Consider the following 25,242-nt stretch of genomic DNA (forward strand, 5'->3'; position numbering starts at 1 on the left):
ACGCAAGTTGCAACACAATACTTGCGTGTTATCTGCACATTACCAGCCCATAATGTGTCTGAGCGGGATTTCATTTGTGCAGAATGTCACATAGACTTCATTTACCGAGACGTAATGAGAAATAAATTCAAGAGACGTGAAATACAGTTGTAATAAGAAATTAGTCCATGTAAACAGACAAACTCTACCTGACAGCATGTGTCAAAACTCATCAAATAAACATAAATGAGAACTGAAAGTTCCATAGGAAAAACATTTTATTGAAAAACATTTTCAGTTTGTAACAGACTGGTGGAATGTGTGCCATTTCATTTCTATGCCTTTATAATGTTGCACGTTCTGACCAGGTCTCACTGCGAGGGAGGGGTGGGCGCATCAGCCACCGGGAAACGACAGCAACAGAAAGATTAACAGGAAACGGAGAAGTTCAGAAAAACTCAAATGATAATACTGAAGCTGTGTACAAACTGGGTAAAAAATCCAACTGAAACAAAAACCAAAACAAAGAACTATTTAAATAAATATCTATGGTACACACGTATGGCACAAATATGCAGCAAGCAGTCAGTTTGGCAATTCTCTATCTCATTTTCATTTTTTTAACCAGATCACCATGGGAACAGTGCAAAAGGGTTGAGTGGGAGGGTACTGACGAGTGCTAGCTAAAATACATAGCAAAAAAATCCAATTCTATACAAAACATCTTACTTAGAGAGATTTATAAAAAAAGATTTATTGGGTTCGTCGTCAATATTTACACAAGTTATTTACCAAAAAAATTAGTATGCTCTGTTTTTCAACTCAAGTGATTCATGTTTTTTTTCTTAACTTTTTTTATTTGCTAGAAATGTGAGAATAAGGCTATTGTAACAACCGGGGAGCCATATACAATACAAACAATAACGTATTTACAGCCTCTTACCTACAGATGTACGGTGCAAAAATCAGAGTCTCGTGAACTCAGGGTGACCATACAAGCAAGGCATTTTACAATGGCCTGAAGACGCTTCTCCCAGCGTTTCGCAAACTGTCCTGCAACATCTCCCGCTACAAGTTGAGTCCCACAACTCCTACAATGTCATTGGAATGTTTGCGAAACGCTTTCTGAGAGAGTGTCTTCAGATTCAAAGAAACTAAGGAGATTGTCATATTTAGCCCATACGGGACAGCAACCAAACAACAACATGTTTGTAGTTTTTGTAGTGTGTGTAAATCAACTGCTCGGTCTTCTCTGTGTGTGTATAAGTGTTTCACAGTTTAACTCGAACCTACAGCACAAAGTAAAAAATAATAATAACACACCGGGGTTGTAGTATTTTGTTATGCTGTATTGTTTCATTTAATTTCAGTGGTTAAGAACACTTTTCCATAGGTGAACGTATATCATCTTTTTTCTCAATTGTTATAAAAATAAATAAAAATTGCATATTTGCAGATTTTGTCGCCTCTTACAGAGGCACAAAGCTCCGATCACACAAGGCTTGGCTTCTCAGTGAGATTCAAGAACCTCCATGAACAAGTGGAACAAAACATGAATGAACAGTTAATGTGTGACCATGGCAACCCACGAACCTCATACAGTTTGTGGACATTTTAAACTCTCAAATTCCAACAAATTAAATTGAAGTCAATGTAGGAAACGACGATGAATGACTGTCTACAGGCTGGCTTCGCTTAAGAAGGGGTTTGCACGAATGACAACACACACGACCACTAAGAAAGGATCGTTCTGAGAGATCTAGGGAACATGGGAGTCAAAATCCTTTGGGAGCTGCGGACTGTGGGATACGCTGACCTTTGCTTGGTGACTTCCTCTCTATATCCAATACTAAGTCCACTTGCGACCTCCATCAGTCTTAAGTCATAACGTGTTTTCGTTCCGCCAAAATCCTCCCTGAAAGATTCCATTTCATGCAATTTACTACATTTAGCCTTCGCTCGTTCTCATCTGGCATGCCTGCTTACCCACGTCTACTGCTTTCCTTCCAGATTAAGAGCCCTAATTTCAACCCAGAGCACATCTGAGCTTCATCAAGAGAGACAGACAGGCCGGAGAAGTTGGTTTAGTTTAGTTAGGACTCCGGTAGACGTGCCCTTCCTTTGGTCCATTTCTGGCCCTTCCCTCTCATTCCTTTCAGCTATTTTCAAACCCAACATGCTGTTTTCCCTGAGGGCTCCTTCCAAAGCCACCCCTTCTCTGGCCATGAGCGCATGTGCGTGTGTGTATGTGTGGTTAAAGGCAGCTATTTGTGTAGGGATTGATGGAAAAGCAAATAGCAAAAAGGAGAAATCTGTATGTTAACGAAACAAAAAGCTCTAAGCTTGCATAATGTGCAGATCTACCATAAATTATTCATACCCTCACGCTCGCCTGCCTGTCTGTGTGCCGTATGCGTCATAAATAAAATCTACTTTCACTCTTTCCATCCATTTGGATCTACACCTAAACAAATTCATAAAGAAATGCTAATTAACTCTTTTGTGTGCAATCCAAAGTAAATAATACAACATTTTCATAGTTATGATGCATCCCTGAGCTTCTGAGGAAAATGGAGATTCAGCTTTCCACTGGTGAGCGTGTTTGTGATGGCAGAAATACTAGTAAAACAGGAACCTTTTGCAGTGACATGCAAATCTCTTCCAGCAAATGTGCCGGGGAAGGTGGCTATTTTGTTTCAAAATGGCAGGTCTTGCCATGGCTCGATAAGTCTTATATGTAAATGTGCTCCCCGTTGTTTCTGTTTGTTTCTATGCTGTAAATGTGTCCGTCTTGCATGTGTACTCCACATGGGCAAGGTGAAGAGGCTTTCAAAGTGCTGCTAAAGTGTTCGCGTGGGTCCTCGACCTTCCCAGCAGGCAACAGGACAGCAACAACTGTACCAAATATTGAATATTTCACCTGACCTTTTCTCATTCCTCCCCTCTCTTTTTTCTATCACTCTCTCGTTCCTCCAGTCAGCTAAATGAAATGTGTGAATGTGTCTCCCACAGTACTCGGAAAAGGCACATAATACTAGCACAAAAGGATCTCTAGGACACCTATTAGTCTTCTACCGAACAAATCTGCAAGTGGACTGCACTGGGAATGACAGAAAGAAATGCAAGATGCATGACCGTACAAAAAGATTTTTGTAGAAGAGACAGAGGTGGACAAATGAGTTAACGTGAATGAAAACAGTATGAATGCGTAAAAACGGGTGATGTCCATTCAAATGTCCAACAGTAAGCTCCAAAGTCCAATGAACCGGTGGACGAGAGCTTTCTGGTGTACTTCCTGTAGTTGTGACCCATAGGCCGCATTGACTTCCTGTTTTTGCGATGGATCAGTCAATCAGCCACGGAATTTTTTTTACTTCTTTCATCGCGTATCTTCTCCATCTCCGTCTCTCTTTGTGTTGTATCTTTAAGGGAGAATAATGTAGTGAAATAAGAGAAAGACATTTTTCTTTACCTCTTATCTCAAGTCCAACCCCTCGACCCCCCGTTCCACTGCTCGTCTGTGTGATTCACACACACTTCCTCATAAACACACTATAGTATCCTAAACATCCGTTATAGTGCAAGTCAATCCCCCAAAAGAGATTCTTGTTTTCTTTTTAACTTTTTTGTTTGTTGTTTCGTTTTGCAGGTGCAAGAGCAGCGAATCAGGAGCTTCACTCCACCATCAGCATCTATACTGAGAGTAATAATCAGGAATATTGTTACAAAAAAAGTAAGACAGCCAAGACAGGGCTGGACGAGGGTGAGCACAGGCTTCAATCCTGCCCTATGGAGGGTTCATCGAGGGGCGTGTGGGGGTTAAAGTTAAAAAGTCCAAATGAAGCGTGTCCGTTTTCACACTTTATAATAGATATTCGCTGGGCTCTGCGGAGGCATTTCCTGCACGATGTAAACGGGGTGTCCATAGTCGCCGCTCACTTTCTCGTAATGTGGGCAGAAGACGCTGTCAGCAGTCCGCAATGGGATGATGATGTCGCTCGGCTCGGAGCCGTTGTTGTTGCTACCACCGCCACCCCTTTTGGGCGTGGCTAACGTGCTGAGTGACAGCGTGGTGGCATGCTGAGGCGAGTGTTTGCGGTGACGTCGTCGATACTTCAGCAGGAGGAACACCAGCATGATGATGATGACAATGACGATGACGCTGGCTGAGGCGATGCCGGCAAACAGCGCGATCTCCGAACCGATGACGGAGGATTTATTTCCTTCTCCTTTTTCTTCTCCTTGATGAGATGCATCTAACAGGAAAAGAGACGGAAGTGAGTTAATCGATTAGAAAAAGAATAGCCTAAAGCATACGTGTATTCAGAACAGTGAAGAAGAACGTTTTTTTTTTATTAGAAAGTGTCTTTATCTTAATGGCTATGAATAAGTGCCCAAGGAAGAAGTGTGTCTTCAGCCATTTCCTGAAATACATCCTTAACATTAAATAATTCAATGATTTCATAAAAAAGCAAAGCCAAATTAGGCTCTCAACAGATAGTGTCTCAGAAACGCTGCACTCAAAGGTCATGGAAATCTAGCTTGGCTTTGACTGCAATGAGTTTCTCTGGGGCGGCTAGAGGCTGGCGGAACAGATGAGCTGCTCACACTCACAACCAGACTGTTTTACAAGTGGATTAGTCTACCTGAGATCCTCCTTTCAAACGACTTTGATGACCATATGTTTCTACTTCGAGAATAGATAGAGAGAAAGAGAGAGAGGGAGATGCGAAATTCTGCGATGACTGAGTTCCAGCACGTCTATCTTGCTCTGTCACATTAATGGTTGCTTGTAAGAAGGATTTAATGAGAAGACATCACAAATGTGTGTGTGTTTGTCTATATGTGCAGGTCAGTGACAGGTGATGACTGTCAATTGCTAAGCAAAAAGAAGAAATGAAAACGCAGAGCGAGAAACACAAAAGATGATGAATCAGCAAACCTCCCCAAACATGTAAGGTGATAAAGCTTGTCACGTACCATGCTTGTCAAGTACTTCATTCGATTTGGTGTCCTTTCTCTCTGTGTCGGGGTGTCTGGGGGGGTATCTGGTGGGATAGTCTTTGGGGGAAATGGGATCTGAGGGGTCTGCAAAACACAGATAAGAAACACATTCATCACTCTGATACGTCCATGTACATTTCCACCGAAAGCTATTACTTTCTCGCTGCTCAAAGAAATAAAAGTCTGTATGCATGCATTTGTGACTAACACAACCCATGATGTGTGTGTGTGTGTGTGTGTGTGCGTGCGTGCGTGCGTGCGTGTGTGTGTGTGTGTGTGTGTGTGTGTGTGTGTGTGTTCTTAATTAAAACACAGGCAGCTATGATTAATCCAGTGACCTTCAGCATGAGTCTCTGTGTTTGCGAGAGAGCGAGAAATTCGCCCGCTCGTGTTGGTGGGTGTGGTTATGGTAATTACTATGTCGCCAGTGATGTGATTTATGAGTAATCGTCATTAATTACGGTGCAGGGCCCGAAGTGGGTTCAAAGGCCTCTGAATTAAACCGCTATACTATTGTTCTATACCCACATACATGTCCACAATAAAACAGTCATTACACACCCACATACTGTATACAACGCAGCTGTGAAGATTACTCACTTTGTCCAACCTTCATGAGGATTTTCATCGACTTGGTTTTGCACACCCCTCCTTCCTGATTCTCCAGCCCTTCCATCGTTCCGTTAGATGTAGCTGGAAGGCAATGAAGAAAAAAACATCAGTAACAATCTTCCTACATATGTAAAAACGCTATAAAATGTGCAAATACATAATTGAGATTGTACATGGCTTTTCCCAACATCTCTGATGAATTCGGATGATGTCACTGCATAATTAACATAACTAACAAGTATTCATTAAGCTTGATAAAATAGTCATCTCTGTGCAGCACATTCGTAAATGATTCAACCAAACTTTTAATGGTTGCTAAACTAAAGTCCTGCATGCTGTTTTTTGTTGGTGTCAGGACCCCCGCTGCATATGTAGTGATGCTCTTGAACTTTTTTATTAAAAAACAGGAGGGATTAAAGGAATAATAAAAGATGATTTTGTTTGCTGGGGAGGCAAAAGCCTACAGCAGCAAGAGAGGGTGTTAATAATTTAGCAAACAAGGCACAGATAGAGAGTGAGAGCTTTTAATGAATCTGAGGTTTGAACGTGTTTGAGAGTATGTAATGCTTTACCACAGCAGATGTTTGTCAAGAAACAAGGGAGCAGGAAAAATCTTTTTTAAAAAATTGTTCTCTTCTTAAGCAGATGTTCTGGCCTCAAAAAGTCGACAATGATGAAAACAATTCATTTTTAGAAGAAACTAGCATTTGGCAAATACACTCATTACAAACTGCACAAAAACTGCATTGAGATATTTTTGACGCCATCGTCTGTGTCGCTAAACAAACTATCAGCAGTATTCTGGCCACTGGTCCCACGTGTCCCATGTAGCCTTTTAACCAAACAATGCAGCTATGCCATGTGTGTGTGTCTATGCCCGGCAGGCTTGTGGTCTATTGGGTCAGTAACGCAGAGCTAACGAGCTGCCAAGGGCTTAACGTCTGGTCAGCGTCCAGAAAAATGTGGCCTGCGTTCACAGCAAGAGAGACAGAGCAAGAGAGAGAACGGGTGGGGGTGTGGTAGTCTATGAGGTGCCTGTCCCCCATCATCACTTTTTTCCAATGCTGCCACTTTCATAACACAGAAGGGTTGTGAGTGAATTCTGTATGACGTCACTCCGAGACAAATCTTCTGTTAGTTATTCTGTGCTACTTTTTCTGTATGATCAATTTTACTTGGTCTGCATCGATCCCTCCATCTTTCTCTGACCTGTGGCTTTTATGTGTTGTGTATATGACAAGCTCATTACATCTAAAGCTCCTTAAACCCTTGCATTCCTTTCACTGTGTTCACACACACACACACAAACACACACATACACACAAACATCAAAGCAGATCACAAAACAATAATCACATGATTTTAGGATCTGGCATTCCAGGTCAACAGTATATTTACGGACACGTGACGCACGTGTTTTATAATCATTCTTTAGTTTTAATTTCAGTGACAGTTTGAATCCTGATTATGATACAAAGATTAAACTCAAAAATGATTATTATCTTCAAATTTATCTTCAAAGCCTTTTCTTGTAGGGGTAAAGTTAGGGTTTGTGATACGGTCTGTGTGTGTGTGTTGCAGGCGAACACAACAACTCAGTACTGACACTCAAACCAGACAGGTGAAACCCTAGCAAGATCACACCTTGCCGTGAGGTATGTCAAGTCCTGCCCCGACGAAAGCACAACCAGTGGGACAGGAAAACGACACCATCATGTCACAATTAATCACTAGTTACTAAAAACTAATATAAAGTATAAAGTATTAATATGACTTACGTTTAACTAATTAAATTGAGACTTGTTTTAAATTACATGTATATAAATGTAAATGTTTTTGTATCTATATATTTACTGCTACTACTGTTTTTATCGAAGTCAATAAAGCTACTTGAATCTAAATCTGAATTATGACGAGCTGCTGTTGACCGAATCAACATGGCATCAGGGTCACAAAGCTGTGAACAGCGCCGAGGCCAATAACAAGAGCTGACACCACACGCGCACACAAACATTGCACATCTTCTCTAATAAGATATGGCAGAGGACCTCGAAAAGCCCTCAGTGCCTTTGACCAAAGCCAAACAACCTCCGTCTCTCTCTCTGAGTCACAACAAATCACCGGCATGATTGTTAACATGTACAATATTGCAAAAGCGTATAAAGTACAAAAATAGACCAGAAAAAATAAAATGGGTTAAGTGCATACAAATAACAAAATGATTGATTGAAAATTGATTCTGGACCTGAATTCAGAAACATGCCAAAAATGAGCCGAGAATTCCAGCAAACAGCAGCAAAGACACGCACACACACACACACACACACACACACACGTTTCTTAAACTTCTAGTAAGTTAGATTGACACGAAAAGCAAAAACACACACAATATACTGAGTGAAACTGATGCAACACTAACTGAACCCGCAGTTGAATTCTCAGCACAGATGAATTCTGCCTCTCATTTCTTGAATTGAATTGATACAAAACTAATACAAAACTAATCATGTGTTTTTAACATGGAGGTTACCATAAAAGTAGACAACCCTTGTAAAAAACGCTACGATTTACATCGACGTGGGTTTTATCCTATCACTTCATGGCTTGTGTGCTTTCCTTTTTATGAAACATTTCTGCACTCTGTCTCTCTCTCTCCATATTTAGATCATGTTTCTCTCTCCTGGCTCCCAGCTCCAGGGCAATCTGTCAGACAAGATCACATCAAGCTCATCTTCACACACACACAATCATATCACAGTCATCAGCATCCGGCTGCGGTTGAACAATAGAGAGCCATTTCAAAGTTTGGTCTGCACACACACACTCAAGCGCACACATTGGACTCTCTGAACACGTTTATAAGGGACTGAAATCAGGGACTGAAATCATCTGATTGGTTTCTGAGCAGATCCATTGGATAAAGACAAAGTGATTAAAGCAAGCTGTTAGGATTAAACTTTTTAATTAATGACTTATCGAATAAAGCACAGCGCCGCACACACACACGGCAGTCACACATCTCTTCGCTAAAACGCACCTCTGCGCGTACGCATGATTCCGGCACTACAACAAGGCAATTAACATCTACAATGCAGCAAAATGAACTCATTTCTCTTTCCTTCTTTTTCTCTTTCACTTTTCCCTCCACAAATTAGAGTCGCTTAAGAGAAACGGAGAGAGAGCAAAAATAAAGGAGGAGCGCATTTCCCAGAACAGCAAAATTGGATTTTCTCCTTATGCTGTAGGTGAATTCTCGCAGCGAGAGAGAGAGAGGCAGAGAGAGAGAGAACAAAAAGAGGTAACAGCCTAGAACTTACTGAAGGGAAATGAGATTGATGCTGTATATCAAAGCAGCAGTCTCTGGTTTATATGTGTGTCAGTTATTCCATTTTCTGGATCTTTTACTCATCTCCCATCTAACCCACTGTGTTTATACAGCTTGCTTTGAGCCTGAAGCGTGTGTGTATATGCATATGTGTGTGTTAGAGACAAGAAGTGTGTAGAAGCCAGGTGCAGTTATTGTTCTGGCAAATGTGAAAACTCATCCCACATGCAAAATGATACACTACAAATATAATATGTTGTGTTTGTGTGTTGGTGTTGTTAAAATTAAACTTTCCATCTCTGTAACTCTGGAATTGACAAGCATATAGCTGCCAGAGAGAAACGTGTCATTAACAACACACATGACCACAGACAGAGACACTAACACTAATTTAGTTTACACAGCAAGCGCACCACATTATCAACATTCACCAGAGTGCTAAATAAGCCACATCAATTTGACTGAAAAGCCAACGCAATTGGCACGAACGATGCTGCAAAGTGATCTAATGGTCTCAAACGGTCATGTGCTTATATCCACTGCCATACTCACAGATAATGTAGTAGTCTTTTCCTCTGAAGAACTCCAGGCCCCAGAGGTTAGGGCTGAACTCTTGGAATTTGAGGGTGAATTTGACGTCCTGGTCCGGTTTGACGCAGTTGAGCAGAGGCGTGTCCGCCTTTGTGACCGTACAGGACTCCAGCTGTTCCCGAGGAACCATATACAGTTTATAATACTCCACTCCTTCCATTGAGCCGCCCTCCACACGCGGGCAAACTATGTCCATCTTATCCCCGATCTGTGGGTACAACACCAGACCCTGTCCTGGCACGAACCTTTGAGAGAGAGAGAGAGAGAGAGAGAGAGAGAGAGAGAGAGAGAGATGGAGAAAGTGAGACACGTCGCACATAATAAATCACACTCGCAAGGCTGTGAGGTTCAGAAATATGTGGATGGTGAAGCATGATGTGATAAATAATTAAAAGCGGCTAATCGATTATTTAACAGTGATTATGAAGAATAAAGCCGGTTCTGAAAAAGTTATGCCGGTTAATGAAAAAGAAAGTCACTGACGTGCTCTTAAACGGCAGCCTTTCAACAGAAATGACAACTGAGAGGGTTTACGAGTTCTTTTATGAGGAACGGCGCGAACTGGAACGAGACAAAGGTGTTGACTCACGGCTGAAGTGCATTTAAGAAAGAAGGCAAATGTTTGTGTCTTTGATGCCAAGCGCTCAAACATCAGCGCTGTGAAATCAAAATGATGTCATGAGAAATAATGAAGAGAAGCGCTGCAGCCCGCCCGCCCGCACACACACGCAGCTTGTTTCTGTGGACCAGTCAACTGCCTCGAGGGACTAAAACAGGAGTAGCTGGGAAAACTGCTCTGGTGTGTGTGTGTGATGTGCAGCGGGGTAGCTGTCAGGACTATCTGTACGACAGATCTAGCTACACAAATCCTCTTGAGCCGTTCTCGGCATCAAAACTCTGGATCGCTATCTCGTTCATGTCTTATCGCTAAGCTGGCTTATTTGAAAAGGCGAAAACAGTGCGATTGTGTGTGGTGTGTTGCAAAATTTACTTAGAAAAGGGCAAGACTTAAACATTCCCAGAGTACAACACCTTGAAGGTTGACACACGCCTTCAAACCCGTAAACTGAACAATACTGTTTGACTTGATGTAAGAAAGAAAATCATTTGCACACATACAGAAGCATGTGGATCAAATGTATATCCGGACATCTAAACGCATGTCTATTTCAGACATGCCAATTTATTTTTTATTACATTTAATGCAGGGCACACATGACTGGTCAGACACAGAGCAGAAAACCGGAGAGGGCGAACGCAGACATCTTGTTACGATGCACAACATTTTAGCTCACCCACATCCCCATAGTTACTCATTATCCTAAACCACAGGGTATTTAAGGTCATCCCACAGCCCATACACGCACAAATTCTGCTATTAAAAGGGTGTTTTACGCGTCTGTGTTTTACAGGAGCCAACGGTAAAACAGGGGTGCGGGGTAAGAGCAGGGGGTAGTTGTACAAATAAAGCCAGAGGTCAAACTCATGTTTGTTAATGACTTTAATCCTCGTCTAAAAGACACACTTTAACACCTCAACTTTAGCCTTGGTGATTCTTCCAGCGGTCATAAATATTGTGTGACATGTGAATGTGAAAAAGAAAAGGATGACAGAATAAGGGTTTGCACACGTTTAACACAGACCGCTCATTCTGTTAACAAGACTGCAGCTGCACACAGAGAAGCCATTAAGTCAGAAAATGTGTGTGTGTGTGTGTGAGTGTGTGTGCGTGCGTGTGTGCGTGCGTGTGCTAGAGAACAGTCTGAACATGTGCAGTGCATCTACCAAGACATGACCGTGCCACTCATGGACGTTTCTTTATAATTGTATTTGAGCAGAATTTTTGAATTTTTATCGTTGACTCTCGCAGACAGGGCAGATGTTTTGTCTTTTTCTCACTGATGTGTTCACACACTCTCAGACTGATATATTCAAATTCGGCGATGTTATGGAAAACATTAAAGCACATCAAAACGAAGCCATTTAACTAAAATGGTTGGCCACTCACATAAAAGACACCAAAATAAGAAAAAAAACAGTAACGTCGGCTATAATGAGCATACGACTTTCAGGACTGTCTCTTCTGCATGTGACCAAAGTTAAAAAACAGGTGTGCTGAATGGACGCCTGTAAGGTGTTAAATACCAAAGGATAACATTATGTTTTATTTTAATTTCCTATTACCCATACATTTTTTAATATCCGTTCTTTTTGGGAGCTTTTTTGCTGGTCAAAGCAGGGGGTTACTTGCTAAAGAAAAGATGTCCACATCTATTCCTCAGAAATGTTTTACGCATCTCCTTTTCTTTGTCACAGTGTCGCAGGACGATTCTTCTCATTTTTATATATCTAGCTCCCTCGCCCTAAAAACGCCATCTTTATAAATAAATCTTTGTCCATAAGCTTTTCTCTAGCTTCGCCCCCTCTCTTTCTTTTCCCCTGCTAATCGCAGCCTCTAGTTGTGTGGGCCGAGTCGTGACATGGTGACAGCAGTAGCCTAATCCTGTCCCAATAGGGCCAAGGCGCTCTAACGACACAGGGCGATGGACGCATTGGGGCAGAGGGAACATAAGCTGTTTGACTTTCAATCATCTGACCAATATAGAGGTCTGTGGGGTATAGAAATGCATGAATACAAAGCAGGCAACAAAAGAAAGCAAGTCGGTTTAATCGCTCCATCATGCTTTCCAACAAATGCTTTGACACCAGTGTCGGGTGATAGGGCAAAGCGACCAGACAGGCGCCTCATCCCTTTATATGCTCGTCAGTCACCCTATCTGTGTGTTTTTTTCTTTTCTCTATTCTTTATTTATTTACTAATATTGGACCCCTCGCATTTCAGAGCACCCCCTTTCCCCACCCTCTCTGTACAGTTAGACATCATACTTTCCCTCTGTCTCGCTTTCTTTCCCACAGCGGAGTCACAGTCCCACCCCACCGCTAATATGATGACAAAAAAGACATGCCAAATTTCTAAAATGATTTACTCAGCATCTTAATCAAAACAGATTTTCATTAGCAGTCTAAAAGAGGTTCCTGTGCCTCTAAACACGGGCGGGGGGGAGTTATTATTCATGGCCCACTCGCCTTTCATTCATGCATGCTGTATCTGCATGTGTATGAACCCATGGATGTGCCCCCGTCAGAACCCTGCTAAGAGATGTAATCTCCTAATGAAGAGAGGGAGAACCTCTTTTGACTGAAAATGTGTAGAGCAGACTGCTTTTGTTTTCTCCACCTCCGACAAAATGGATTACCACAAGGAACAAGAAAGAGAAGGAGAGAGAGGGGACGAAATCTTCACGTGCCAGATAAATCAGAGCTAAAGCAGTTAAGAGGTAAACGGCAGTGCGCAATAAAATGGCACATTTTTGCGAAGGGAGGAAAGACAAAACAACCGTGTGTTTTTTGAACATCACACACACAGACACCCGCTCGGTGATTCAGTATTATGGGAGTTAGCGACGCCTGTCTCACGTACAGAAGGCCTTAGGGAGTGCTGTACAGATTTTAACCACACTCCTTCTATTATACTGTGCTGATACATTAGATGAAGGCATGTCCCATAGCACTGCAGACTCACAAACACTGTACCTAAGGGATTTATTTATCTGTAATCTTCAGACCCTGTGTCGAGCTCAGTGTTTATAGCGTTATCGCGTTTCATAAATAAAATACGGGTGAACGAAAGAATCTGCCGATGCGTATTAGCTAGATTTATCTCAAAGTTAATCTTGTTAGGATAAAGGTGAAAAACAGCTTTTAATGAAGTAAAAAAATACAGCTGTCACCCCAACAATGCTATCAGTGGCATCACCCTACGGTCCTGCGAAAGAAAGAAGCATACATTTGAACCTGTCACCTCAACAGAACGCCTGGAATGTGCACTGTGGGTAATTCCATGAAAGAACAGCTCACCCAGTGAGAATGAGGCCTGCCGCAGACATGAGCCGCATATTTACAGTGACATACAATGGAGAGACACGCCATTAGAGGTCACTTCATGGCCGCTCTGGGTCTCATTTAATGAAGGTGTAACAATAAATATGGACGACGACAATTTTTGATATGGTATATTAAAAATTAATTTCAATAACGCTATAGGATAGCAATAAACAATTTACAATTCCAACTGATCCACATAATATCTATTCTGCATATTAAATTAACACTGATGTAAAGTGTTGAATCAATCTGAATCAATGACATGTTTTGGATTATTAAGAAACAAAAGAAATGTCTAAAAGTAGTTATTGTAATACAGTTAAACGCATTCGTAATTGCTACTTTTATATTTCTCTGGAGTATCCAAATCGCCTATATAAAAAGGTTTAATATAAAAACAATGTAAAAGTTGGTTAAGTGGAGAGTAGGCCAATGGTCATGAGCACATTCAGCAAAACACAGTTGAAAAAAGTTTCTTTCCCCGTTCATCCACACTATATTTTCCGTCCATGCTTCGTCGTCTTAAAATCTTTGAAACCTCGCTACTATTTGCATAAGACATTTTTTTATTATAATTGTTATGTTTTATAAAGTTATTCCGCCATTTTTCACAGCTTTGAAAATAAAGAAATAAAGCGTATCTACACGGATTTTCAAAGCGTGAAGCTCAGCGATGTAGGCCGAGGATCTTATTAACGGGGATTCAATAGCAGTGCGTCCCGTGGAGAGCACAGCTCTGTATGATATATTATACACTTATTAATGAATGCACTTAAGGACGCCTGCGACACATCCACAGGACTGAAGACAGCCACTCTATTACCTAAGTAATAAAGACAGTGATTATAAACACGAGACACCTGTTATGAGCCCTATCCATTCTGCCCCCTGCCCCGTACATACCGTGGCAAAAAAAGAGCGTATTGTTGTGGTGCACACAGATAAAGTTCAATTATTTAACAAGCTGGAGTTTAACGTAGGCCTACAGAGTCTCCAGCGAGACCCCTGCGAAATTCAACTGGATGTTTCTATGTTTAATTAATTAAAAATGCTCAATTAAAATTTTTAAGACGGACTGCGATGTGCTTTAGAGAAAACAGCACTGTGTCTGCAATAGTATGCAACTATTGGATCTTTTGTTTTAGAAAATGATGCTATTAAAGACAGGCATCAGATTAGAAAATATATATTCCTTTTTAAATAACAGGCTTCTTCATCACCACGTCTAAAACCGTGATAAACTAGGCTAAATGAGGCCTGTTAAAAAATAAACTATCAAGGCAAACAAACAATAAACGGGGGAAATTACTAAAAAATACTTTAATTTTCTTTCAGGATAATGATGGTAAGAAAAAAATTCTGATGTGTGGGACTTGGGCCTAAACCGCTCAAAAAATATGCCTTATTTAAAGATTAAACGTTGCTTATAAAGCAGCGTGAACTTCTCATGTGTGACTAAACAAACATTAAAAGACAGATCTATAATTTGCGTAATTAAACGAGTAAAATACGGTTGTTAAAATAACGCTTGTATCTCAAACCACTGTGCGTTCAAGCCCTCTTAGAGTTATGACCTGAGGTCCTGTGGGGCCTTTCAAAACAAATCATTTCTAAGCATTTCCCCCAAATGTGCAGTGTTGCACAAAGAAGTATCGTTGGGCTTCTCAATACTTCAAAATGCGGCATTTTTTTTAAATATCAAAGCATTATGAGTAGAAATAAAGCGCACCGCTCTCTAATAATAGCCTCAGCTAGACACATCACCTGCTGTTCATTTTTATTTACAGTAAGATAGGATGAATGCGTCGACACTACATAACGCTACGCTCTGCTTTACTGTACAGTATACGATGTAGATCACCCACTTCTAGGATGGGAATGTTATTCTGAGGGACAGAAAGACACATACGGGCAGTTTGATTTGACGGAGTCATGCACTTACTTGGTATTCGTCGTGTTCCAGTATATGGAGTCGAGAATGAGCGCGCGGGACAGGTTCACCTTGCACGCGATGACTAACGTTAAAACTCCAAAGTAATATCTCCACAGAGAGTCGCCCATCGTCCGTGATGACCGTTTCGGTCAAATTCCTTTTCGCGGGAATCTCTAATTCGAAAATTAAATAAACTAAAAGAAAGAAACCGTCTTGAGGAAAGATGCTTATGACAATCCAAACTCAATATCCCCGTTCCAGGAGAAAAAGGCAACAAAATGTAAAAAAGGAGCCCGGTTAGAAGTGAACCATCCCGAAGAGAAGAGCTACTCCTCTATTAGTCCTGCTCGAGATGACAGAGAGCAGCACCGCGGACAGCAGACAGTTTCTCATTCGGAAATGTGCACTACTGAGTGGAGCACTCCGTTCAACCGGCCGTGGGGAGAACGTACATTCCTCAGTGGAAGGCGACCGATGTCGTCGCCGCCGTCGTGCTGGATGTCCGTGGAGACATGGAAGTTATTCCCCCCGGTGTGGATACTTAAGCCAAGCAGGTACCAATTCCAAACAAAACTCGTCTCGAGGTATTCCGTTCAGGCAAACGAGGGAATGAGTTCCCAAAATGAATGAGGCAGTTTGGAAAAGATGAGCAAGAATTAAATATTTGCAGGCATTGGATGAAGCAAAAAATAAAGATGGTAAATGAGTAAAAACAAAAATAAAATGGAAAGATGAAGTCAAATGAAAGTTCTCATGGGTCGCCGTGAAACCCGCACTGTAGCAGAGAACAGCTCCGACTCGAACCGTACAGGTCCGGATTGAAATGCTGTGCGCGTGAATCGTGGAACTGCTCCGTTCTCTGCGCGAGTCTGTACTGCAAGTAGCTGTAAACGACTACAGCGCGGAATATTTGTCAGAGCGAGTTTTTCCCGGACTCCTCCCACCTAGATCTCATTGGATAGGTAGCGATGGAGAGAAGCCTGTCAATCAAACAGTCGCCCGGCGACTGGTCTAGCAGAAAGAATATTTCAGATTTCAAGACGTATTCCCAGATTTAAAAATTAAGCATTTATAAAAAACGAATAAAGCAACTACTGCTAAAATATTGTTTTAAGTTTAAGTAAGACTAAGCTATTATATGCAGCATTTACTAATTCAAATATCGAATAATAACAGAACACTTTTTTGTTTATTATAATTTATGATTGTGTTTCCAGTATATTTTAATATACATAGGCTAATCCATAGCGTTTTTAAAGGTCGATTCCATGTCCCGAAAGCCCAAAAGAGAAAGGCGTTTATTTGGGTTGAGGTCGACAGAAAACTGCCATCTGACTGTGTGGAAGAGATTCATTCAACGGACAACAGCGCCCACTAGCGGTATTTTAGAATCTACTGTATTTAAAAGTAAGTACTTTATGAGTATTTCTTTTCATTTGTTTTCACGTATAAATTAAACAGGAAGTTTCTTGTGATTTGCGTTTAAATCAAACTCACTTAATTTAGAATAATTCAGAATTATACAGTTTGTTTAATATGCAAATGTGTATACATATTGCACAACGCACAATAACACAATAACGCTGCAGTTTTTGAAGAGTTTATTTCTAAAATGAGATAACTCCGTTTTTTATTGTGCATTCCAATTAATATCAGTCAAACTTCAGTTGGTTTGATGAGCCATAATAACTCATAAAATACAGTTAACTAACACAATAAAACACAATAAAAACATGATAACACAATAAAAAAACATGATTTTTGAAAAAGTTACAAAAATGTTTTTGAGTTATCTCATTTTGGACTAAATGTGTTATTTAAAAAAGAACACTTATATTAAGTTAAATTAAACCGTACTGGAAACTAAGTTCAAGCAGTATTTATAGCTATAAAATATTGTAGATATATTCATTTAATTTATCAAATAAATAACAATTCATTTTTAAAAATAATATCTATAGGACTACAGATATTCATACAAAATAGTACTTGTGTATTATTAATGTTAGAGTTGTAATGTCATTAGGAGTGTTTAAAGTTTGAGCAAACTTAGCTATATAGGTTATTTTTGCATTCCCAGGCAGCATTAAGGAAACAGCACATCAGAAAGTAAATTAGAACGCAAGTGTGAAAAAGTATTCACACTTTAAGAAAGCATTAATTGAATCAGCGCATATTTATTGTTGTCAGTGTGTATTGCTCCGTTGGTTTAGAGATCCTCAAACGAGCTGATTCCACATCGAAGCGATAGTTATGACACTACATGTGTTGAATACACAAACTGAAGAATTGCTCTTGTTCCGTGCCTTAATTATGTTTATTAACTTAATCATCAAACATCAAAGAAACGCCAATGGCCTAATGACCTATAACATTTTTGTTGTTGTTTTACAAATAGTCCTTTTGTATATACTGTACATGCAAGCTTTAAAGGTTACGTTACATCTATAGGATTATAGGCTAAATGTATTATCAGCTGCAAAAAGTTGCGATATAGCCTACAAACGTGGCCAACTGCAAACGTAATAAATGATATGCATGTGTAAAGGTGATGTGACTCTGAACATGCTCCCACATTACCAAGACAAAAGCAAACAATAGGACGAACTAACACAACTCTAGAAAACGTCTTCCCAACGGGAAAACACGGAAACGACGAGTTCCTGAGTTGTTCCAAAATTAAGTCAGATGGGCCTCGATGTCTTGCTTAAGAAATAAACATGCTTGTATTATGGTTTATATCTGATGGATTTTCTTAACTGGATATTTCTGATTTCTGTTTATTTGTTTTATATGCTGTAGTAGATTTTATTGAAATGAGTTAAATTAAACCTTTTAAATATCAATTTATACACCCCATCCTAAGAGTACACCACAATGCTTAAATAAAAAACAAACAACCATTCACACCTTTAAGATAAACGTAGCAGATCTCAGCTGTTGAAATCGCAGGGTCAGGGTAGATAATGTTTATTCAGTTGCGCACGAATAATCTCACTGTCCGTGGGTCCTGCAGAGCCTGCGGCGATCAAACACATCACACTTAAGAAAAAACACACCTGCTGGCTTCTCCACACGTATGCAATCTGTCTGCGCATTCTTGATCAACATTGCGCACATTTCTCATACTGTTAACACATCAGCAGAGTGATCGACTCTTTGTGTTCTCGTTATTGAAAATGGTGGACTTCATCGAGTAGGGAGACCTGTCACGTCAGGATAATACACGTCCTCACATAGGCCTAAGAGCATTCAGAGTTTTAGCGTTTTGCATCAATCGTTCATCAGCGCAGTATTGTGAAAGTAGACAGTGACAAATACACGCAAGACTGCACCATGCGGGCCAGAAAAAAAATCACACGTCTGTGAATTTGCCAACATTTCCATTAGTGTCTTACAGGCTACCTGAGAACCGGAGACAGCAGGCATGAAGTAACCTCGAGGTGAATCTATGAGGAGCGGGTAAATTAATCAGAAATACATTGAAATGCACTGGCAAGCCTTTTGTCAAGTCTTAAATCCACAGAACTTACAGCACAACAGAGGTGAAAACATTTACGGGTTCATTCAATCACTAGGGTCATCTAAGGCGCATATTGCGATACTTGTTTAAAGATTAAAGTAAAGCATCCTTTTTGATTTATTGGATATTTTGAAATAAAACAGAAAAGATGGATAAATTTACCATTTATGGATGCTGTAGTGTTCTGAACATGGCAGGCCTTTAACCAAAAATAAACAAAAAAATAAAAAAGCAAGGATTCTCAGAGGGAAAACTGTTAAGATACTTTATTACACGATCACAAAATGCAAGTGTGATCATAACAATTTATCACAGGTTATCACAAAACGTAGCATTCTTAAGGTCGCTAGAGATTTGTTTTATTACAACTCTCAATTTACAATTATAATATTTTGAGAGAATTACAATAAATGAATTCAAGTTTGATTATTTTGATGCTGCGAGAGATTTACTGGATTATGTTGCAAATTTGGTGAAAATGAGAACCATTAAAATCATGCAACAACGGCTAACAAAAATGAAAACGGAAAAAAAAGTGTTAATAAAAAGAGGATAAAAGGGCGGTGTAGCCGTTAAATATTACTCATTGTCGAAAACAAATCATTTGAAGGGCAGGAGTGTTTATACACAACCTTAAAATGAGGGATCAAATTAAGCAAGTGCTCACTTGAATGATTACGAATGATAAATTATTTAGAAAAGCTTTAAGTCTACCAACCGCATCTGTAGGGGAAACCTCAGTAAAAACTCGGATAATAATGCATTCAAATTCAATATCTTTTTATTGGGGAACATATCAATGTCCTAGTTGACAAGGAAAGGAGTAATTCACCACAAGACCAAGCATACTCTACAACCACAAACTCACCTGCACACACACCCTAACTAGCCTTACCTGTGTTTTCCGATTTCCTTACGGTACAAACAGAGCACTAAACATTACAAGACTTCCACACTGTAACTAACCTTTTTTTTACCTATTTGGTTATATTGAGAATGCTGAAAAAGGACTGTCATATACTTCTTTTTATGTTTCATATTGAGTACTGAGGGGGGTTTATCAAAAACCAATGTGTTACAATGCAGTTTGGGAGCTCTTCAAGATTTTTAGGTTTACGTTAAGTCCGCAATCTAAAAAGCAAATCTCAAAATAAACATTTACAAGTACAAAATTTTAACAAAATGCCTGCCAAATTGTACTTTTTAAAAACATTTTTGTGCAGTTCCCCAAACATTCAACAGCTTGAAACACTGGTTAAACTAACTTTTTTTCAAGAGAGCTCCCAAACAATGACAACTAACCACACCCGCTCATAGAAGCAGTTATTGACACTTATTGTTATTTGTTTTCCATTAAAATAGAAAGCCCTGTTTCTGAAGGAGATGTATTCAGTTTCAAATATCGATATACAGCTGATATACTGATAAAACGAAATATGATCTGCAAGTCTATGGTGGTGCCAGCAAGTCCGGTTTTGAAGCGTGAGGACTCAAGCGGTTTTTCTTCCTCAGGTTTAAGAGAGAGCAGTTGTGTGGACAAAGCAGACCTCTCTTTGAGACTCCCACTGATTCACTTCAACATGAAGCACACAACCAACGAGGAGAGGAGAGGAGAGGAGAAAAGATGAGGAATCATTCTGCAGCTTTGAGAGTGAAGGAGAGGCGAGGTCGGGACTTGCCCTTCCCCAATATGATTTTCTGCTCCTCTTTCTGTTGTTTCTGCCTCTCCTGCTCAAGCTTCATTCTTTCCTCGTGGATCTTCCTTTGTTCTTCCACTATACGTAGCTGATCCTCAGACTGAAACAAACACAGATGCATCACTGAAACTGACTTCTTTATTCGCCATAATCACTATACATTTTTGAACATCGGATACATGTAAATATATTTTTAAGACAATAGCGTGTATTAGTGAAAAAGACTGAGGTATTCTATTCTGGCCACAGACTATTAGCTATTTGGGACACAGCTGCCATTGCAAAGCATTCATATATTTTTTTTACATTTCCGCTTTTATTTCCTGGTCTTGCATTACTGTCAAATATATTCAAAAAGAAGATTTTTTTTAGTGTTGCTACACTAAATATATTTCCCCAGGCTGTCAAAATTGTGTTTTTTCTTTAGTGTACATATTTTCCTAATAAGCTAAATGACACATATTTGATTACACCGCAAAATAATGCATTCATTAATTTTATTTTTTGTTCTAATATTGCTTTTTGTCACTTAACACACACACTTAATTGGTAAATATTTTAGACGAAATGAGGCGAATAAAACACATACCAGCTTAGCCTGTGCCTCAGCAATCTTTCGGTTGTTCTCCTCCAAAATTCTTTCCAGTTCCCCTCGTTTGGATTTTTCTTCCTCCTATAGGGGTGACACGGTGACATGTTAGGGCGGGCAAACAAATTCTGAGAAACGATTCCCCATACATCCAGTTTCACACTCAAACACGTATACACTTGAACAGAGCCAACAGCCAGCAACATTCAATCACTCAATCTGTCACTTGGTTTCACACACTCTCCACATTTTCGAATTGCAGCATCAAAGTCTGACGCTAACCTGTACGTATGCTACAATGACCAAAAACCCACCCACGGATGCATTCAGTCACACCTTTAATCCCCGCCACGTTATATCCAAACATTCATACATGTAGGTACAGACAACACATCAACAACTAACGAAGAATCTCATTCGTTTGCAAATGATAAAGGAAAAACAAATCAGCTCGATTTCTCTCTCTCTCTCTCTCTCTTATTATAATTTTTTTCTACATCTATTAACATCCATAAGCAAGACATCTCAAAGGAAAATGAGAGAGAGAGACAATATAAACAGATTAAGGAGAGAGGGAATAGTAGTGGCTCACCAATGCTTGTATACCTACGCTTTTCTCCTTTGACTGTGTACAGTACCTACACAACTGCTGATTTAAGGAGTGAGTATTTACTGCCTGGTCCCGTGTGTCCCGTCCTGGACAGCGCAGCACCTCCCCTTTAAAATCTCTGAGCTTCTAGCATGAGCTAGCGCTCTTAAACAGCAACACCACATGCAGTATAGCACAGTCCAGGAAAATGAATTATGTTAATGATACAACATTACCATGTTGGGCGTCAGGCTATTAATGTTAAACGACGGTAAAGACTGCAAAAACACAAAGGTGGGATCAGTCGTTAGATGATGGTGCTTGAATACAAAAACAGTGATGTGTTGAGGTCTAAGCTCAATGGCAGGGCCGGTGAGTGAGCGTGTGAGTGTGAATGTGGAAGTGTGTGTCTATGAGTGTACCCGTACGGCAGCACTCCTGAGGGAAAGCAAATCGTGAGCACACAGAAGTACATTGACAACACTGCTCTTTTAATGACTGCAGAACGTAAGGGTCAAAGGAAAAAGTGATGTTAGAAAATCTGTATCACAATCAGAAATTAAAAAATATAAATCACAAGATTCACAACGAACAGAAATGGATGAAGAATAAGAGAAGGGGGGTCGTGGAGCGTTTCATGATTTTTATGCAAAGACTATATGCAGATACTACATTTTCAGAAAATACAGAAGCATTTTACACTTCAGTAACAGGGCATGTTAGGGGATATAGACGAGATCTGAAACGTACAGATGGAGGGCACATATCTAACCCTATTAGTGCTGAACCACTGGATTTTGTGTGCGCCTATAAAATGGAATGAGTTCGTCATTTAGAACTAGAGTCTGTACAACGATAACCCTCCTTTAAAATGGTGACAGACATGGTGGAATTACACAGTATAGCTTTAGCAACTTAACGTGCTGTCTGGTAGCCACAAAGGCTCTAATGGAACATCTAAAACAGTAAGCAAAGCATTACGTTTTTACATATCAAATTGAAAATCTTTTTTATTGAAGATAAATACACATCTGAAAGTAAAATGACATGAAAGAATTAAAAAGAGTGTAAAGAGTACAAAGGGTAGGTGCGAAAAAGGAGGCCAGGAAGAAGATGGGGAACAAAAACATTGGTTCCTCACAGCCATGGCAAAACATTCACTCGAAACCCGAGAGAGCATTAGAGGTGTGTGTCTGCTGGGAAATGTCCCATTGACAATAATGCAATAAATCACACTAATAAAACACTACAGTGCTTGTCTGTCTGACAGAATACAGTTCTGACTGCAAAAAAACAAATGAGGACTCCATCACTCACTTTCAGAGGCGTTCTCATCAGCATTCCCTAGATAACCGGTCAACTGTACATTCCCACGTCATTACCGATCAAAATCTCGGTTGACTAATTGCATTACCCACCCAATTATTCAAGGATGTTTAGTTCAACTACCCTGCATCTCCTGCTCTCTCTCGGAGGGTAACCAGTGTCAGGTTGTGCCATGGCCGTGGGCGTATGGTTTGCGGCTGAGCCCCGCTGCGTTCCGAACGACCGAGCGTTACCTCTCTGGCTTTCTGGGCGTTCAGTTCGGCCTGCCTCTGTCTCTCTAGCTCCTGTAAAAGCTGCGCCTCCATGATGCGCTTGGCCTCCTCCACCCGGCGCAGGACCTCACGCTCGATCTCTTCACGCCGCTTCTCGAGCTCCTCCTCCACGCGTCGTGCCACCAGCTCTTCCACACGCCGTGCCGTCTCCTCCTCGATCAGACGCTCTTCAATCTCCTGTTGGCGGCTGTGGGGGACAAGGAAAACACTATAAAAAGTTTTTTACTTGATACACAATGATAGATCCATAGCAAAGCAGGCTAGTAATCTGATCATTAATCTTTAGTTTTTCTCCTTATCGAGAGGTTGTGCAACAATATTATAACCCCGACACAAAGGAAGGTAAGCCACCCTAGGGGGAGGCCATGATTTCAAAAGCATGTTTCCAACTTTATTTACACTTTAAGCATGACTAAACCATTAGAGCAGAGCAAGCGATCACACCTGGCCATAAGAAGGAACACAAACACACAGACACAATGCCAAGTCAAGTGACCATAACACTGCCCTGAGCCAAAACAAAAATCGTAGGAGGGCAACCGTCTCTTGATTTGATTTCAGCATCACGAAATTCGATCGGGCTCATCTTGTCCCGGGCCTCCCTTGAGTTAAAAACCACCCTCAATGCAGTCACAATGTATTCAGGGTGAAAACAACAATATAATCAGGCCCGAGGCATTACTTCTCTTCCTGTGCTTTCATTGGGTCCCCCTTCCTTCTCTTCCTCAAACCTCTTACCATTATACCAGTGGTCTCCGATCACAAAAGAGAGATGACAACAAACTGTGACAGTCACAAAGGCGTATCAGTTAACATGGGCAGCAATCTCAAAGATGAGACGACCTGATCTGTCTATGAGACATTACAAGACTTCAGGGGTGATGAAAGTTTACAGAATGCAGGCGTGTAATGCAAAACCTGTCACTTTTGGGCACTCGGCCTATTATGTTCTCTTATGAATATTAATGACCATAGAGTTGTAACCTGTCTAGGCCAAACAAGTGAGAACCAATGACATTAGGTTTTACAACTTTTAATAGACACGTATAATCAAAAATAAACTCACATCTTCCTTTGTCTCTCCATCTCTTCTTTTCTCTCCTCGTCTTCTCTCTTCTGTTTCTCGTCGTTAGGTCTTTTGCTTAACGTCCGGCCAAATATGTCGGTCCGGTCGGGTGGTAAAGCGCCTCTCTCCCTCCTGCTGCTAGATCTGGAGCGGGACTGTTTGCTCCTTTTCAGCTCCCTGGATCTGCTGGTTCTGGAGCGGCTCCTCTTGCGGCTGTGTTTCGAGTGTTTGGACCGAGACGAGCTGCGGCTCCGGGAGCGACCCATGTTATGCCCTCTGATATAACCGGACTTAAACTATTTGCGAGAGGTTTATTAATATACTGCTCAATGCGACGACCAAATGCAGTTTTATCTAAGCGTTAAGCGTTTCTAACATAAATTTGTTGAAGTAAAATCATATATCCGCCTGTATGTTTGTTGATTTCTGCTACCCTAGACGGCGGAAGCAAACAATATGGCGACTGTCCCGAGTCTGCCTTTTCCCATAATGCAACGCGTTCGGGATTCTTCGGCTATTTCCGGGTTCCACGATTAGAAGAACGATTGGTTTATGACATCAAAGTACCGCGAGATCGACAGTGAAAGCAGAGCTTGCGAATTGTTCTCGCGCTACTTCAATGCAATGTTTCGATCGGTATGCGCAGTGACACGTCAAGTCGAAAATATCAAACGATGGCGTCCTGCAGGACAACTTGTGAGGGAAACATTCGCGTGGAAGGTTTGGAAGGACTGTAGGAAGGCATCAGTGCCCCTTTTAAAGCTAATCTGAAACCAGTTTCTCTGAGAGCT

General features: G+C 40.6%; 2 protein-coding genes across 2 annotated transcripts; both read right to left on the reverse strand.

The window, feature by feature from the left end:
* Positions 1 to 246: 246 nt before the first annotated feature.
* efnb2a (ephrin-B2a) lies at positions 247 to 16,268 on the reverse strand. Its single transcript, XM_057336029.1, has 5 exons — positions 15,399 to 16,268; positions 9,473 to 9,756; positions 5,584 to 5,676; positions 4,960 to 5,067; positions 247 to 4,235 (listed from the first exon to the last, which is right to left on the reverse strand). The coding sequence occupies exons 1-5, from the start codon at positions 15,515 to 15,517 to the stop codon at positions 3,835 to 3,837; spliced, it is 1,005 nt and encodes a 334-aa protein (XP_057192012.1). The 5' UTR covers positions 15,518 to 16,268; the 3' UTR covers positions 247 to 3,834.
* A 3,407-nt stretch (positions 16,269 to 19,675) lies between these two features.
* arglu1a (arginine and glutamate rich 1a) lies at positions 19,676 to 24,933 on the reverse strand. Its single transcript, XM_057336324.1, has 4 exons — positions 24,452 to 24,933; positions 23,347 to 23,572; positions 21,199 to 21,282; positions 19,676 to 20,709 (listed from the first exon to the last, which is right to left on the reverse strand). The coding sequence occupies exons 1-4, from the start codon at positions 24,715 to 24,717 to the stop codon at positions 20,545 to 20,547; spliced, it is 741 nt and encodes a 246-aa protein (XP_057192307.1). The 5' UTR covers positions 24,718 to 24,933; the 3' UTR covers positions 19,676 to 20,544.
* Between the last annotated feature and the right edge of the window lie 309 nt (positions 24,934 to 25,242).

Source organism: Triplophysa rosa, linkage group LG6, assembly GCF_024868665.1.
Source record: "Triplophysa rosa linkage group LG6, Trosa_1v2, whole genome shotgun sequence".
Lineage (NCBI taxonomy): Eukaryota > Metazoa > Chordata > Actinopteri > Cypriniformes > Nemacheilidae > Triplophysa > Triplophysa rosa.